We start from the raw sequence: 19,322 nt of genomic DNA, 5'->3' as shown, positions 1-19,322 counted from the left end.
GATGTGTGTGTGTGTGTGTGTGTGTATCTTTGTGTATGTTTGTGTGTGGGTGGGCTGGAGGCACACTTCAGAAATGTACCTGTACCGACTTAGATCCAAATCCAACTGAAGAACCAACCTAACTAGAGAACCCATTTGGCCTGTACCCTGCTGCGGGGGAGGGAGGGGGGGATCTTGCGCTGACGTCACGCGGCGCCCCTCCAGCCAACGACCGTTAGGCGCGCGCTGCTCTTCCCTCCCTCCCCCCTCCCTTCGGTGCTGAGGGCAATGACCGCGGCGGCGGCGGCGCGAGAGGCCCGTCGTCCCGCCAAGCGCGAGCCCGCTCCCTCCCCTCTCCCCCTCCCCCTCCCTTCTCCGGCTGCCAAGCGGCGGCGGCTCCTCCCCCTTGGCCTGGTGCCGCGTGCGAAGCGGGGAAAGGGAAGGCGGCGGCGGCGGCGGAAGCAGGCGACCAGCGGCATCCTCTCCTCCTCTTCCATCCCTCGCCGGCCGCCGCCTGCTGAGGAGCCGCTGCCGCTCTCCCTCAGCCCCCTCATGACGGTTTGGTGCTGCCGGTGCTCCCTGGGCAGCCACTTCAGGTGAGGAGACCCTGCCCCCCCCTCCCCCAGTCGAAACAATGGGTTCTTGGCTTTGTGCTTCTACGTATCCATTAGATATAGATTATATATATTATATATATATCTCAGTCTTTTCTCCTTCCTTTCCCCTTCCGGCTTCTCTTCATCTTCTCAGTCGCCGGAGGGATGTGGAGGGAAAGGCATGCGGGCGGGCGCCGAAATCAAGAACGCGAGTCTTTGGGAAGACCCTTGAAGGGTGAATGCGGGACCTGCGTGGGCGGGCGGAAAATTTTTGGGCAGAATAGAGGATGAAAGCGCTTGAAAGAGTCTCTTCTGTGTTGGGTGATTGGGATGAATGGATGGACCAAAGGAAGGAAGGAAGTGTGGTATGCGCTCATCTCCTCTGAGGGCCTTTCCACACAGCTGAATGAAATCCCACATTTTCTGCTTTGAGCTGGACTCCGGTAACCCAGTTCAAAGATACGTTGGGATTTCCTGCATTGATATTCTGGGTTATATAGCTATGTATAGGGCCCCCGGTGGCTCAGTGGGTTAAAGCACTGAGCTGCTGAGCTTGTTGATGGAAAGGTTGCAGGTTCAATTCCGGGGAGCGGCGTGAGCTTCCGCTGTCAGACCTAGCTTCTGCCAACCTAGCAGTTCGAAAACATGCAAATGTGAGTAGATCAATAGGTACCGCTCCGGCGGGAAGGTAACAGCGCTCCATGCAGTCATGCCGGCCACATGACCTTGGAGGTGTCTACGGACAACGCTGGCTCTTCGGCTTAGAAATGGAGATGAGCACCACACCCCAGTCAGACATGACTGGACTTAATGTCAGGGAACTACCTTTACCTATAGCTATGTAGAAAGGCCCTTAAAGGAGACTTGTAGTGTTTTCTGCGAGGCCTAGAGAGAAAGAGAGAGGGGGCCCTTCCACATAGCCTTATATCCCAGAATATCATGGTAGAAAATCACAAAATATCAGCTATGAACTGGGTTATCTAGGTCCACACTCGGATAATGTGGGGTACTACTCACGATCCCACTGGCATCACAAGCGCGATTGGTGGGGACGAGGGATAGGGCTTTCTTGGTGGTGGCCCCTCGACTCTGGAACTCTCTCCCTAAGGACATCAGGCAAGCCCCATCACTGGCAATTTTTAGGAGGAGCTTGAAAACGTGGTTGTTCCAGCGTGCCTTCCCAGAATAAGGAAACTCCAAACATTTTGTCCCCAACGCACTTTATCAGAGATTCAGGATATCTCCAAACCCATCCCTCTCCAAACACCTACCCTTTTCTCCTGGTCATGCCCAGCACTTTTTAATTTTAATTATTACATTTGGCCCTGCCATAGTTTTTAATTGCATCATTGTGTGTTGTTAATGTTATTGCTGTGTTTTTGATTTATTTTGCTGTATTGTTGTTGTTGTTTTATTGTTGTATTTGGACTCGGTCTCTTGTAAGCCACACCGAGTCCTTCAGGAGATGGTAGTGGGGTACAAATAGAGGTTTCTTATTGTTATTATTATATTGATATTCTGGTATATAGGGCTGTGCGGAAGGGCCCAGAGATGCTTTCCAAAGGTCTTCATCCAAGTCTGTATTTTAAGATGTGGCAAATCACTTAAAATAAGGTTTTTATGCTGAATGTTTTATATTGTGAAATGCTATTTTAAAGTGTAAGTAGCTCGGAGCACCTTCGTGGAGAGCGACTAAATAAGAAATGAAGTGAAGTGAAGAAAATACAGGTAGCAAAGTAAGTGAATACGGAATAAAAGACTTTCAGGGCCGCTGCCTAATTAGCTACGCCAAACACACACACCACAACTAAACTATCGCAAGGCATCCTTTTATCATTACTGACAGCCTCATTTGCATCACTTGGCCCTGTTTCAAATTTTCATGCAAATAAAGAAATGGGACTAAAATAGATATGCATTATATTTCTTTATTTGAGAAATTTATATCCTGCCTTTCTCTGAGCACAGACCCAATACAGTTAACAACAGAATAAAAACCTACAATACAAAGTTAAAACAACCCATTAAAACATACATATTTGAAACAGCATTGTGTATATATGTGTGTGTGTGTGTGTGTATTTGTTATATGTTGCATATCAACTATATTCCCATTTCTTAGTATACATATGAATATGTATTGTAGTTTGCAAGTGTGTTATGTGTTGGATATCTACTTTAATCCAATTTCTTCATATGTGTAAGATATATCATAATGGGATTTTGAAGATCAGTTTCTATAGTCAGCCCTTGGTATCTGCTTGGGTTTGGCCCTGTAGATACTGAAATCTATGGGTGCTTAAGTCCCATTATATACAAAGGCGTAGTAAAATAAGTTCCCTTATATAAAATTGCAAAATCAAGGATTTTTTTTTTAAATCAAGCCATGGATAGTTGGCTCTGTAGATGCAAAATCCATGGATACAGAAGGTCGACTGTACTTAACTTCTGGAAATGCCTCATGATGGCATCATGAAATTCATTCATGAGATTACTGAGTGGCTTGTAGTCATCCAGGCATTGATCATTCTGCATATGCTTCAATTCAGTAATGTTGCTACCTTGTGAGTCTTCCACGATAATAACCTCCATCCACTCTCAAATAGATTTTAATTAAATATTATCACTATAACTTTAGATGGTAATGAAATAAAAAATAACAAAAACATGTTTTTCTTATTAATTGTGAAAAGGGATAGGAGCAGAAACTTTCACAAAAAGATTACTCAGCAAGGATCTTTAAGTAATATAATAACATAGGGTCATAAGTTATTTTCCCTTTGTCCTGACCAAGCTTTCTGACAAACGTCAATACTTTTATGTGCCACAGAATCCCAATACTGAAATATTTAGCAGGGTTGGCCTTCAAGTTATTTCTGATTTATGGAAACCCTAAGGTTATCATTGACAAGATTTGTTCAAGGGAAGGATGCCTTTGCTTCTCTGTGAGGCTAGAAGGGAGCGACTTGCTTAAGGTCATCCAGCGAATTTTCATAACTGAGTAGGGATTTCAAACTCGGTCTCCAGACTGTCTCACTAGCTGCCAGTACAGTCTTGCTCCAATCAGCAACTTGTAATAAGCAATTATAGTTTAAAAACAGTTAGACCAAAGTTGCCTTACATTAAATTCTGAGAGCACACACATATTCTTCCGGGAACATGTAGATAAATGTGTGGTAGTAATAACAGACTGGTTTAATGCCAATGTAATACTATTAATACTGGATATTAATGCTATGATGTCAATAGTAAGAAGAGGAAAAAATCTGTTGAATCAGGCCAAAGAGCTATCTAGCCCTTCACACTGCTGTCCATAGTGACCAACCTGATACCTCAAAGTCTCAAAATACTTTATTTCATATCCTGCCCTTTGTCATAAAGATAGAATGACTCTTTGTCATTTACATTTTTAATTCCTTACTGTAAAGTTCTTTATATCAAGCTTTACAATTCACAAATATATTCCCTATTATAATTTACTTAGCAAAAATGGAGAAAATTTTTAGAAATGTGCAGGTGTTGTAGTTTCAGCAAAGTTTTAGTTTACTTCAGCTTTTAGTCAGATTTGTTTCATTAGGATATTGAAGACACTGTGGTCTGCATACAGCTTAGCACCTACATTCAAGAGAGAGATCCTATTAAAGATGATTATCAACATTGTTTGTGAAGGAAATGCACAGGTGTAACATAGGAGGACGTAAGACAAACAATAAAAAAGCACCCCTAGTTTGGTAGAGAACAGCTGCTCTTGCCATCTTCCTCTTTAGGTAAATCCAACAGCTCTTCACATATAGAAATCTGTCTGATCTTGTTGTATCCAAAAGAAAAGAAAGTCAGACCTGTGAAGTTTTACTGGAAAGTATTTTGTAATGAAGTGAATTAGCATATTTTCTGAAATCGCTCATGACCCAGATAGTCGACAGAAGGTAAAGAAGCAATTGCATTATAAAATTATTCATAGTTTCTTTTCTTTTCTTTTCACTATGGATGTGTCTATGGCAGTATTTATATCCATGCAACCCATTGTTTGCTCTAAATTGGATCTGTGTCTAGCTGCAGATAAGCATATTTCATGCATGAATGACATCTGGGCAAATTTGAGTGTCAAGAAGGCAGGCTGCTTGATTTTAGGGTAGTTGTTTAAATTATTATCCGGGAGAGGACAATGCTTGAGGTTGATATGCTAACACTAAGGGCTTCTCAGAGGCAAGTCTTAGTGTCAAAATGTATACTTAAAATGTGTTAGGGGATTGATAGGAAACACCACCAGTATTCATAGCTGGCAGATTCTTGGACTGTAGAAGCTCCTGGAAAAATGCTTTAGATGATGCAATAAGTCATAGAGCCCCCGGTGGCACAGTGGGTTAAATTGCTGAGCTGCTTAACTTGTTGACCGAAGGGTTGCAGGTTCAAATCTGGGGAGCAGCGTGAGCTTCCCCTGTTAGCTCCAGCTTCTGCCAACCTAGCAGTTCGAAAAATGCAAATGTGAGTAGATCAATAGGTACCGCTCCGGTGGGAAGGTAATGGCGCTCCTTGCAGTCATGCCAACCACATGACCTTGGAGGCATCTATGGACAATGCCGGCTTTTCGGCTTAGAAATGGAGATGAGCACCAACCCTCAGAGTCGGACACGACTGGACTTAATGTCAGGGGAAAACCTTTAACTTTACTATAAATCATACTTTTATGAGATTAATTCCTAGATGTTTTGAAATCGATTTATACTTTCTCCTTTGAAAATATTTGTCCTTTGTGCATTGTTCCTGTGAAGTGAATTTATCATTTCTCAGTAAGGCTTTCATGGTTGGGCTCTCATTATAGTGGAGCCCTCCACTGGTGAAAGGAGGTTGGCTGATTTTAACAATTTACTTCTACATCTTGCTCACCATTGTCATGTCCTGCATTGACTCCAAGACCTTTCTAAAAACAAAATGAATACTCCCATTCACAAAAAAGGAAAAAGAAATATACCTTTAAAATTAAAAAAAAAAGGCAGTTTTATCAGAACTTGCTGGGTTCGTACCAGCAAGACAAATATAAAGGAGAAATAGTCTGTCCTTTCTCTTTCAGTCTTCCCTGTTTCCCAGCATTGGAAGGCTAAGGGCCACAGATCTTTCCATAGTTTCCAGGTGGGAAAATTTAAGATCAAGGGTCTTGCCTACCTTTGGAGGGAGAAATGTATTTTCTGCAGCCTTCAGAGTGCTATTCTAGGATCCATAATACTGTATTATATTTTAAATGTTTAATCTTGTACATGTACATAATAGGTTCCCTTATGTGAGATGTTTTTGGATTTTTTTAATTTGCATATATACAGTGAATTAGAGAATGGGGAAAGGGGGTAGTGATATGTCCAGTGCCTGCTGCGGCTTTCCTCAAGAACTATCAGCATAGTTTCTACCCTTTTAGCAAGGTAGCCAGGAAAGAAATAGGAAATCCTCTCCCCCTCCCCCAATTCCCCCCATGGTTTGTTTATTTTAAATTTTTCTCTGGGCTGGATACATGAGGTGGCAAATAAAGTCACTCCATGCTCACCTTCACAAGCATTTTCAAGGCACCTACTCTGCCTCATGCCACTTTTTGCCAGGAAGAAGGCAAGCATGGAAATATCTGAGATGTTTGCTTTTTACAAAGGCCTTGTATAAGCAGTGTCCTCTCCTTCCTCATAAGAGCTCATTGAGGAAAAACTCACTGGGTAAAGGATGTATAGCTAGTCCCTTTCCTTCAAAGACAGAAATGAGCAGCTAGATGCAAAAAGTTTCAGGTTTTGGAGTATTTTAGATTTCTAGACAAGGGTCACTGAACTTGCAACATTAATCGTGACATCATTTCAGGCAATTTATTACAATAGAAAACTTTCTGAGACTAAAACTGTGTCCTCTATGGTTTTGTAGACAGACTACCATGGACCAAAGAAGCTATTTTTATCTTATGGGGCAATTAAATAGCTATATCTATTCAGGGAAAGCCATGGTGGATTTGCAGGCTTGCATGAACTAATTAGTATGTTCTTTTACTTAATTATGATTGTTTTCTTTGCTTCCTATTTCATATAAAGGCAATGATTTAACATCCACTTAATTTTATTAAGGTTATACTGCAATCCTGAAGTAATTTGTTTCTCTTTATTAGAAACTATTGTAGCTCTGAACCTGAAGGACGCTTTTTGAATTCATTAGTGCAGTATTTTGGTGACAACCTTGGGACAAATGTTAAAACAATGCCCTTGTTAGAAGAAACTACTCTGCCTGTGGACCCACCACTGACTTTGCCAATGGTGATAATAGGTAAGTTCACACATGATTAAGATATAGTAGTATTCATGTCACAACCTGGTTTTTTTTGGTTTGCTTACTAAATTTTGATTCCTTTGTTAACTCATTATCCTATTGTACTGATATACTAGGATTAGAGTATCCTGGTGATTTTAGCTTAACCCCAGTTGTCAGTCTCAACTAGAATAAACTCACAGAATAGTGAGAAATGAGTAAATCTGCTTATGGAGTTTCCATTTGTGGATCCACACTCATTGGAACTGACAGTTGCCACATTGGGGGAAAAATACTTGGAACTGCTTTAGTTTATTTCATGTAATAGAATAACTGATCTAAAGAAGATTAGGTGTGGTTAAGCTATCAAAATACCACCCTAATCAAGAATACATTAAGATACCAGCACACCCATTAGACTATATTGATTATTAAAGTCCAATAGGCATGAAGCTTTTCTGTTAAGGACTTTTCATAATGTAGGAGCAGGCCACCCAAATTCACTTCAGTGCAATATCTGTTTGCTGCTTTCATGTTTTTAATTGACTTTATATTGCTTTACATATTGATGATTTAATATGGTAGCTTATTTAATTGTTTTTAAAACATGTTACAATTAGTTTTAAAATAAATGATAATTCATTATCTATTATTTCAGCTAGCCCCTTCCTCCCAAGCCTGATTTTCTGTTCCCAGAAGAATTCTAGGCATATGTTTTCTTACTGTATAATCTCCAAATCAGCCTCTTGTACAATAAATACTTGTAATTGACAAGTAGAGAATAAATACTGAGGTGCTCTGGGTCACAGCAAATGATAAAACTGATAAGTTCATGTTTTATCTGAAGCCTATTTATTTATTTAATATTCCACCTTCCTCACAATCTAAAACAACAAAAAAACAAATATCCCTTTTCCCACAATATGTTTCCCACAATATGTAGGATCCGAGGAGGAGAAGTCTTTTACTCTTTGGCCATTTTTCTATTCCTTGACAATTTCTCAGGCTGCTTTGTGAGACCAGGAAAAGCGGCTTGGGAGCCTAATTTGCAAAGGAGAAACAGATGGTGGAAACAACTTTCTTATGCTCCATATTTAGAAACTAGAAAAATATCTCTAATTGGGGGACTCGGCTTCTTAAGATCATTAAACAGAAATGTCTTTTTTTCAGTGTGGAGGTATGTTGCCATTAAGAGGTCCTCCCATGTCTTAGTATTACCTTGATTGTATGAATCCCCCCCCCCCCCAATTGTATTATACCCAAGTATATTTCATTCATTAAGTTTGCTTCATTCTGCTCAAAGACTTGATAAAGTGTCATTGTAGGAGTTTGGCAATTTTCATGATATCTTTTTTTTCCCCATTAAAAACAAACAGGTAATGGACCTTCAGGAATTTGCCTTTCTTACATGCTCTCTGGATATAGGCCATATTTATCTCCTGAAGCAGAGCATCCAAATCTTATTTTGCACAATAAATTAAAAGAAGCCAGTCACCTCTCTCTTGTTGATCAGGTAAGTCCTGCTAGTCATGTCTTAAATCTTTAAAATATTCTTAACATTCAGTTAAGGCAAAGCATTTGATCCCTGAAGTTATGAAATTATCTATTTCAAGATATCTGTTTGAGGTTAGTACTTGGGAATAAAATGAATTACAGTCTCAGTCTAGAAAGAATAAGTGTATTCATATTCCTATGACAGCCTTAGTGGAAAAAAACAGTCTGCTTTCCACATATTTGAATTATGTATGATGTAGTTTCAAGAATGGAGTACACCACTTATTTTTGATGATACGCATCATGCATTATAACATAAAGTGGTCTGATCTGGCGCTGTCTCTAGTACTCACCCACAAATCTTTCTAGTATTTATTTCACCAAACCTGATAATTAATATAGAAATTGCATTTGATTAACATAATAGTTAGAATACTTTTATTTATTATTCTGTTTAAAGGATTTTCTTAAGGTCTAGTATGGTTCAGTGTATTGTTTTCATTAGTCATGCAACATCCCTTCTGTGAATAATTTTAATTATAGTGGGCTCCACTGATCTTGCCAGAGATACCAATAAGAGTCTGTCCAAACTATCCTCATATACTATATATGTAAAATCTTGTTTCCATTAAATATATCTAAGAAACCTGAAAAGGCTACTGTTAATCAAGTTGATTTGTGCTTGTCGAGATTAGGACACCCAGGAGGTAAAATGGTTAACAACCAGTGATATCTTGAGACGTCATCTGGTAAATCTGTATTAATACCATCAAAGCTGAGAAGCAGAAAGAGCTTACATCCTTAGAAAGTTTTCCAGTCAAGATTAAGAATGTGAAGCAAAACTAAGATATGAATCAGTCATTGTATTAAAAAATGCAGAAAGTTAGCAGTACATGGACACAAGTGGTTCAGAGAACTTGTGTCTTGGAGGCAGAAGAAACTGATAAGAAGAATAAAGCAAAGGTTTTGCTTTGCATCAGTTTTTATTCTGCAGATAGACAACATGTCTATTTAAAACTGCATTTTCCAATTAGGATTTGGAGTATTTTGCTGAAGGCCTAGAAGGACGCTCTTCGAATCCTGTCGCAGTTCTCTTTGACACATTGCTTCATCCTGATGCTGACTTCGGATTTAACTATCCATCTATTCTTCACTGGAAACTTGAACCACAGCACTATATCCCTCATATAGTGCTTGGCAAAGGGCCGCCTGGTGGGGCTTGGCATGTGAGAAAAACTTTAATTCCTATTATTTAGAATGTTATTGTTGTTGTTATTATTATTATTAGAGACCATTGGCTTTTCTATCACTGTGAATATTTGGCTATAAATAGCTAGAGCTCTCTGTGTTAATGTATTTTCTGCTGGGGGCAACATAACAACTACATGCATGTCTGATTTCATGCCTCTTCATGCCCCAATACTGAATTTCAGCAGCCTTGCCTTTAGGATTTGTCATTTAAACAAAGCATGCTAGGAATGTACATTCTATTTGCAAGCTGATTAACACTTCCACGAGTCCTCTAGGAAAGCTAAATCAGCTTGAAAACAGGGCATGCACTCCCTCCATGCCTTGGTTGAAAGATAATTTTACCCATCACAGTGAAATTCGGCAGCCTGGCAAGAGGTGGAAGACTGCCATTGTGCCCTGAATTCATTCATAGTAATTCTTGCTACACACCATACAAGGCTCCCGATAGCTTCTGATTCCTGTAGGAAAATACAAAAATACCTCTGTTGACCAAGTAAATGTGTTCCTGGGCATTCGTTCTTTTACTGAAATTTTGGTACTGGAGGCAGAAATAAGATAGAATGCCACAAAAAGAAAATATTAGTTCAGCATGTTTTAACAAACTTTTCATTCAATATGAGCAGTATTCATATGTGAAATGAAATGTCCGTATTGGGCAGTCTCTGTTTTTGTAAACAAAAACATTTGGAATCTTCTTGAGAACATCTGAAGGATTCTTCCAAAATGCATGCAGGTATTTACTGCAGCTGCAGCTGGTGATTGACCTTTGTGCTAAAGCCGGCCCTAATGGAGATATGTTCTCATAAGAGATACTTAAGTTTTATGCAATGGGATCTAGGTAAAAGGAACAAATTGTGGCTATTAACATTTAAAAAATACATATATCCAAATAAATGTTTTCCCAATATATTTCACCAATTAGGTGTATACTCACAAGATACTCTGCTTCTGAGTTTGATTCTAATTGCGAGTATGGACAGGATCTGGGGGTTTCCTCTATTTAAAGAGGAAAATGAACATCAGATGTAGAGGAGACAGAGAAGTTGATTTAAGGTTCATTTAAAGTTACAGGTGTGGAAAATGTCAACACTAGATGGCGTTGTGAGTAATGTACTTCCCAGGGATGTGTAGTATACAAGGGATAATGCAAAAAACCTCAAAGTTATATATAGCAACTGTATGAATTATGTTCATTGAGACCATATGGGTGTTCCGTCCGTAATCTGAAGATCCAATATGTTTCCCTTTGTAGGAGTTTAGTGTTAAAGTCCATGTGTTTGGATTGTGTGACTACTTCTAATATGTGGTATTTAAAAGATTCAGGGTTGTGCCGTAGATCATCAAAATGTTTATACAGTATGGAATCTCTGGAATTAGTTCTAATTTTACTCCGGTGTTCTATAATCCTAGACTTCACTTCTCGACGAGTTTGGCCCACGTACATCAGTTTGCATTCACAAATAATCCCGTAAATAACCCCCTTGGTTATGCATGTGGCAAAATGGGAGAATTTAATTGTAAATGGTGGGTGTTGGTGTGTAAAGATTTTAGTCTCCACCAATTGGTTACACACTGAGCAATGATGGCACCGATAATTGCCAATTAGATTTGATTTCATGGTCCGAACATTATGTGTTAAATCTGAATGTACCAAAAAATCCCCAATGCTCTTGGTTCTTTTATATGCTATTAGTGGGGGTCTTTCACAGCCCGGGATGTCCCTTATTAAGTTCCAGTATTTTTTAATTGCATAAAACTTAAGTATCTCTTATGAGAACATATGTAAAAGACTGAACTTTGTGAGTATTTCCTAATGGAGATATGCCTATATAGCACATAGCATTTATCAAAAATGGAAGCCTGAAATCCTTTTTTTTTAAAGCCGCCATCTTGCATAAACACAGGAAAATGGTGTCCACACATTACAGCCCAGGGAGAAAATGTAACATACAATGATGTGTGGTATCTTTTGTGTTCAATTTTGAAATGAATCTTCAGGTTTTTATTACTGAATAAGTCGAATGATATTACCTTAGCAAATTCTAGAATGCATGTTATCCTTTTTTCCCCCACAGTCAATGGAAGGTTCTATGCTGACCATTAGCTTTGGAGACTGGATGGAATTACCTGGATACACATTTAAAGACTGGGCCTCTAATAAGCGAAGGTGAAGATAATGTCCTATTACAATTTCTAGGGATGTGGGGGAGGGTATCAAAAACAGTAAGTAACTCAGATAAACATCTTTATTATGGCATGGGCTTTCACAGTCTAAATTCTACTTCTTTATATGCCTAGGAAGTAATTTGTTTTCTCTGTGGAAAGTAAAAAATTTCAGTGTTTGTATTTCCACCCCTGCAAAAGTGGAAAAACTGAATAAAACAATCCACTATATATTACCTAAGGGGAACACCTCTCTGTGAATCTCTTTGTTTTCCATCACAACTCTACAGTCTTCTTCTGGTGGAAATTGACCATAGAATATCTACGGATGATCTAGAAATGTCTAGAATGTGTTCTCCAGAGCAAATCTATGATAGAAATTGATCATAAAGTCACATTGGAGGATCTAGAAATCATAGATATGAATCAAATCCATCGATTAATCAAATCATTTCCAATTCACAGTGGACCATCATAGCAACATAGCTTGTTGCTTAAATTAAGAAATTATTTTTTAATTCATGAATTAGATCAAAGGGGCTTTTTTTCAAGTCTGGCAAGTCAAAGTGCTGATGGAGGAAGTAGAGCACAAGATGAATAGCCATCAGCTTCTTCCCATAGCATTTCCTAAAGTTTTAAAATCTTACCGTGCCTCAAGTAGTGTTTTGGAGAATTTAGTGATCTGTTTACATTTTGTGCTTCTAAAAATTAATTTATGAAAGACAGCAAAATCTGATGTACAGGTTATGAATACATTCTCTGATCAAATGTAAACAAAACAGAAATGTTTACATTTACGAGGAGAGTACAAAGGGTATGAATAAATTATGAATAAATCTATCCCTTTTTACAGATTACAACTTCTAAATCTTCTTTAGTAACTTAATTCCTGTAAGCTTCTCAGAAGGATGTGTATGTTTAGGTTCATCTGTTGTCCACTTACATGTTTATTCTCCTTTATGAAATACTAGACGTGCTTATTTGGAAATTCTATATAGGAAATGTTGTGATTCAAATCATTTTATGCAGTATGATTTCTCTGCAAATTTCAGTTGCACAGAACAGCATTATTTTGCATGTTTGTACAGATGGCAGTATAATTGCTTTTATCATAAGAAGCATTGTTCATAGGAGAGCTTCACAGAAACAATTACTTGAAAATGTATTAATACCAGTTCACTTGTCATTCTTAAAAACATTATCAAATTTTGCTAATAATGAGCCCTATTGGATGAAATCATCAATATCTGGCGGCCTCTTTGTGACATCTTTTAGATTTATGAACATGATCAATTTTGGATTTCAACCCAAAAAAGGCGCCTATTTATTTATTTATTTACATTTATATGCCGCCCTTCTCACCCAGAAGGGGACTCAGAGCGGCTTACAAGTAAAAAGTAAATACAATATATTATATTATCACCATTACTAAATCATTATGCACTAAAAATAACATGTAGTTAGTTCTCAATTTCAGTATAGCATACATATTGGAATATGTATTTCTAAATGAAATTGAAGAAAAGCTGTATAATTACATTTGGAACTAGCAGTACAGCTTCTGGAAAAATGTTCAGACTGCAACTATGCCTAATTATTTTTGAAATTCAGGAAATAGAGTATCTAAAAGAGCATAGATCCACATTGATGGTTGCTCAACAAAAGTGCATGCACTTTTGAATATATAGGTTAATAGTGAATTGAAAGCGGGTGGTGTGGTGGTTTTTGTTTTGGACTACAGCTCATGAGACTAAGGTTTGAATCCCTGCACAGTCATGGAAATCCACTGGGTGACCTTAGACAAGTCACAATGACAGACTGAATTTATACCATGAAAACTCCATGATAGATTCTTTTTATTGTCACCATAAGTCAGAAGTTACCTGATGGCACATAACAGCTATAGCGGATTATTAATAGGTAATTGTATTTTTGTTTAGTATGTCTACTGTGCGATAGCAATTAAACAATAGGTAGATACAGTCAAAAATGTCAACTCCCTCACTGTGATACAAATATACTGTTACCATTTATCTCCAGCCCTTACAGATACTTATGTATATTTCGAAGTATTGATTTGAGACAAACATAAGACTTGTCAAAGTAAAGCAAATTTAGTTGCTTTGTTTTATTTCAGGACATTCTGTATGCTGGCTTTATTCATTTTAAAAAGAACGCCCTTGGCCGTAGTTGTTTTAACCAAGGAATATTATCATGTTTTTCTGTTCCTATTAGGTAGTCCTGTCGGTAATGGGATTGAATTGCTCTTTAGGGTGTTGACAGTGGTTTTCAGACTTCTGTTTTTAATCCTGGCTAAGCATTCTCATTAGAATTATTAATGAACTGTTTTGTATTGCTAAAATAGGACTGGGAGAAGGGGGTGGCATTCTCAATTTGCAGCCTGCTTCACCCCATCCCAAATGATGCCAAACATTAGCGTTTATTGGGAGGGGTGATGGTAAAATACCTTTTGTAAATTACATTATGGGAGGGGCGAGTAGAAAGTCTCTGAAATAGTGTCGCTACCTTTTGAAACTGCCCATGCATTCCCTTCCTGTCCCCCTCATGCTTTGAAAATTGCTGTCCAATGTATGAAACAGTAGCCAGCAATTACATTTGGTAATAGATTATCCCTATTACAAATGTATCAGCTGGGGTACTATTTTTGGGGAGACATAATGTTTGCAAGCTCAAGTAGTTTGGGATGTTACTTCTAACCTAGTATGAACAGTGGAAATATTTCAAGAAATAAATAAATGTTGAAAGCCTTTTCTTTCAAAGCCAAAAACTTTGCCCTTCCAGTCTGCAAGTGATAGTACAATTACATTAGAGCTGAGGGTGGTGTACCGTCTTGAGTATGATAACCAGATATCTGGTCTCTTTTTTTCCCCAGAAATATAAAGTGTGACAGAGTTCTGCCCGAAGAAATTGCTAGCTACTACAAGCACTATGTTAAAGTCATGGGCCTACAAAAGAACTTCAGAGAGAACACCTACATAACATCCGTATCAAGACTCTACCGGGAACAAGATCCAGAAGATGAAAGCCAAGTGACCAAAGATGCTTTGCCACAACATTTGCTGCTGGAAGAGCAAGGTGGGCAGATTACACCTGTCAGGAGAAACTGGGAAGTCAGAGGGTATCAGACGGCAGCAGATGGGTCTCATGTGCCATTCTGCTTGTTTGCTGAGAATGTGGCTCTTGCCACTGGGACCTTTGATGCTCCTGGGCGGCTCCAGGTTGACGGAGAAGACTCCCCCATTGTGCTCCATTCAATATCTGAGTTTGGAGCAACTATCAACAAAGGAATATTACGTGGAAAACCTGACCCCGTTTTAATAATTGGCGGTGGACTTTCAGCAGCCGATGCAGTTCTGTGTGCTTACAATAACAGTATCCCTGTAGTACACGTATTCCGTAGGAGGGTCACTGACCCAAGTTTAATTTTCAAACAGTTGCCTAAAAAGATTTACCCAGAGTACCATAAGGTATATCATATGATGTGTACTCACTCAGTTACTACGGACTATAATTTACACTCCGCCTATACCAGTTTTCCTGAACATCGAGTACTTTCATTTCAGCCAGATATGAAGTGTGTCCTTCAGAGTGCCTCTGGACAGAAGAAGATCTTAAAGTTTTCTGTTGCTGTAGTATTAATAGGTTCACATCCTGACTTATGCTTCCTAAAGGACCAAGGCCAGGGCATAGGCCATAAATCAAATGAACCGATTACTTGCAAAGGTAATCCCATTGAAATCGACCCATATACATATGAGTGCACAAAGGAACCTAACCTTTTTGCATTAGGTCCACTGGTTGGAGACAATTTTGTACGCTTTTTAAAAGGGGGGGCACTGGGCATTACACAGTGCTTGGCTGCAAAGATGAAGAAAAGGCATCAGCTGCTAGTTGAAAGAGATGGAATACCCTAGAACAAACAGCCATAGACATCATGCAAAGAACCTCAGACATAATGCTAACAAGTCATCTTTTAACATCTACAGTTACTAGCAGCCTTGTTTTTGTTATATATTCCACTCCTTCGTGCTTGCATTGCCTCATAGAAGAGGATGATATTCCAGCCTTTGCAAAGTGCAGAAGTACTGCCTGTTTTTTTCTGGACTTACTTCCAGTTAAAGTAATAATTATGATTACTCATTTGGATTTGTTTTGGTTTCTTACCCTAATGAGAGCAAATTTAGCACTTGAACAAAAAAGGGTTGCTTCCATTAGCTTAGTGTTTTATTATATAAAACTAGACCAAAATCTAAATTTTCCCATAAAATGAAGCAAAATATTCACCAATTTGTTTGTAGCAAAACCTTTTATTTAACTGGGGTCATTGTGGCAATTATATCGGATGCCTTTTAAGTGGCCTATAAAATAAAGGTTTCTTTTCCTGAGTGGAAATCAAAGTGTATCCTAGATACTGCTTCTATTGATAATTGAAAACAGTTGTCATAAAAATGCTGTCTTACTATGTCAAAGGAATGGTGCATTGATTTTGGCTTCTACTATTAAAATAGTATAAACTGAAGTGCTGTTACAAGTGCACTTACTACATTATTATGAAAGATGCAGTGTTTTTCAAACATTAATGGAGTGTATCTTGTAGTACACTTCATACTGAAATAATGAAAATAGGGTATAATGGAAACCTTCACCTGTGTGTTGTCAGTGTCTCAGAAGCTAAAATATGCCTAATCTTCAGGGCCCCAGTTAATGAAAACACATACAACTATCCAAAGCAAGATAAGACAGAGATTTCAACCTCATTATCCAAAGCCCATTCAAACAGGGAACAACCTAGAATTTCTTGCAGATTTTTATTACTGCAGACTCGCAATAACTCCCAAAGTGAAAAGCAGAATTAGCTTGTTAGGTTGAGCATTAGAAAAAAGCAATGTGTTGTTCCCTTACATACTCCAAAGTGACTTTTGGCGAATCAAGTCCATAGTTAAGCTCTGGAGTATGATTGATTTGAATGGATATGAACCAGATTAAAAAATTTATATGGATGTACTTACAGGCTGCAATCCCTGTGAATACATGTCAAGTGTGCATGCAAATCATATTTTTCCCCAATCCCTTCCCCTTCCCCCTCAAATACTTTTTAAAACAGGGCACTGGTTCTATTAAACCTTAAATGTATGTGAACAAATGAGCAAGCATGGGAAAGTGAGCAAAACATAATTTAACAGCAATGTGTTACTTTTATAGAAATAAAAATAAGGATGTAAATAACTCAAAAAGGTGGAAGATGCTTAATTCAGATTTCCCCCCTCCCCCTTTTGTATTGCAAAGCGCAGAAGATAGTAGCTCTCGGTTCAAGTTGCATGTGAGATTAAAAGGATATTCAGTATTTTTGATGTCAGATACTTATTTTCATTTTGCAGATTTGCATTCTTTCCATTTCAGCAGCTGAGTATAACTAAAACCGAAGTTCATACAGAGAATTTCAAGGTTTGCCAACATGTTTTCAATAAAAATATGGCATTCCTGGAGTTGCCTTTTCTCTCTGTTGCGCACACCTAACACTGTTTCTCTCTAGATGCCTACACTTTGTGCCTCACAAATGGAGTCAGAATTACGAAAGTTACATTTGCAAACTCAGGTTCATGGCCCCAAAGTGAGGCACTCAAGAGTCAAATTCATAGTAAGCCAAAGAGGTGATTCACTGTGTGCAAAAACATATTGCTTATAACACAATTTTACTTTGGTTTTTCACCCAAAACAAAACAAAAAATCCCTTTTAAGTAACACACCATTTAACTCCTGGGTAGTTTAAAATGCAGATTGGAAGTTGGTGAGGGTGTTCCCAAGATCAAGATTAAAATTTACAATGATGATGATTCAAATATGTCATTAGATGTGTGAAAGTATACAAATCATAACCACTGTGTGTCATTTCAAAACATTGCAAAGTAATTTAATAATGCAAAGAATGAGAAAGTTTTTTCGGAGCTAATTCTTACAGTATTGTTAGCTGCTTTAGTTGCCATAATTAAGATTGCATAGTGATTAACATCTCCTTTTAAAAATATGTTGCTAGTGCACAAAGAATGACATACTTCTCAAGCAAGGAGGAATGTATATTATTTAACTTGGTTGGTCTGAATCATCTATGGGTTTTGAATGTTGTTTCATTAGACTTTACAATAAACCATATTAATGCCCACGAGTTGCTGACATACGTTGTTTCGCTTAAAAAAAACCCCAAACAACTCCATGACATCAGAAAGCAGTCAGTGCCTCTTCAGGTAAGCAGGATAATGAATCTTTTTAAGTTTTATGTGATAGATGCTCAACTGATTTATTATGAGTATGTTTATTCTCTCTGCAAAAGAGTCTCAAAGCAGTTCACAGGAAAAGTAAACAATTTAAAATCTAGAAATAAATGAAACTTAAAATAGAATTAAATATTAATGGTATTAAAAAATTTAAAAATTAAAACCGATTGAGGACTAGCTTGACAGAAATCCGGAATGCCACTTGGATGTTCTGAGATCCTCTGTAAACTATCCAATACCATTTGACATGCAGGGGAAATGAATTCTGTTTGATAATTAGAATTCCATTTTGCAATGGAATGACTTTAGGAGTGACTTTATTACCTTTATTGGGGCTGTTGGTCATTCCAATATAATGTTCAGGTTGCATAATTCTATTTACTTTGTTACTTGGAAAGATGACCACTCTGTTCTATATAGAGTAGCTTCTGGAAGCTATATAGAATACAGAGTGAGGATTTCCTGTGGCCTCCATCTTTTAATCTTAAAATTTTGTTATTATTATTAAAGCTGAAGTATTTCTATGTTTCAGTTCTGCAGATGTCAGATTGTGCATTCATGGCAGTTGCTGACAAAGCATATAAGCAGCCCACCTTAGCCTAGAACAGATAGAATATGCCATTCCCTTTTTACCGTATTTGGAGGAGTTTACTGTTAATGTTTTAGATCAAAAGTGAACAATTGGCCTTTCAAATGGTTTTCACCAATTCTCACTAGGCCCAAGCAGCATGGCCAATTGTGGATTATGGGAGATGCAGCTGAGAGGGGGTGACTGTGACCCAACCCATTTTAGAGGCCATCTGAAATAGGTAATTTCTGACCTATCAGTAGCTGCTTTTTGTGTGACTGAGCCACACTATATTGCCGTAGAAGTTGGCATACACCAGCCAAGGAGCACATTTTCATAATTAACTAAAGTACAATGAAAAGGCTAGAATTTGCAAATACAGAGACAAGAAAGAAAAATGACTTATTTGATTCTCACTTTAATGCCAGTTTTGCAACTGATAAAGCAGCTTGAAGGAGTTATGTTACATGAGCCTCATTAATCTCATGCTGTTAAATCTCAGCCTTGGATTTTGTGCACTGTCTGATGCTATTGCTAAGCTTCTCTTGTTTTCTAAGGTGCTTTGGTATAAAATTAAAGCTGACCAAATGTTGCTAAGCTGGAGGTAATTTTGAAAGGTAAACTTGAAAGTGTTGAATAAATGTTTAGACAATACAGTTCTTTCTCTTTATTGATTGCTGTGGTACCAAAAATGTGGACGTGCTTTTT

The 19,322-nt window shown here is 38.1% G+C and overlaps 1 protein-coding gene across 1 annotated transcript; it reads left to right on the top strand.

Moving 5' to 3' along the window:
- The first annotated feature begins 265 nt into the window (after positions 1-265).
- Positions 266-19,268, top strand: OSGIN2 (oxidative stress induced growth inhibitor family member 2). Its single transcript, XM_060775575.2, has 6 exons — positions 266-575; positions 6,709-6,863; positions 8,222-8,358; positions 9,374-9,565; positions 11,666-11,757; positions 14,647-19,268. Exons 1-6 carry the CDS (start codon positions 268-270, stop codon positions 15,686-15,688), a joined length of 1,926 nt encoding a protein of 641 aa, XP_060631558.2. The 5' UTR covers positions 266-267; the 3' UTR covers positions 15,689-19,268.
- The last annotated feature ends 54 nt before the right edge of the window (positions 19,269-19,322 follow it).

This window comes from Anolis sagrei, chromosome 4 (assembly GCF_037176765.1).
Source record: "Anolis sagrei isolate rAnoSag1 chromosome 4, rAnoSag1.mat, whole genome shotgun sequence".
Taxonomy (NCBI): Eukaryota; Metazoa; Chordata; class Lepidosauria; order Squamata; family Dactyloidae; genus Anolis; species Anolis sagrei.
This window is presented reverse-complemented; position numbering and strand designations above follow the sequence as displayed.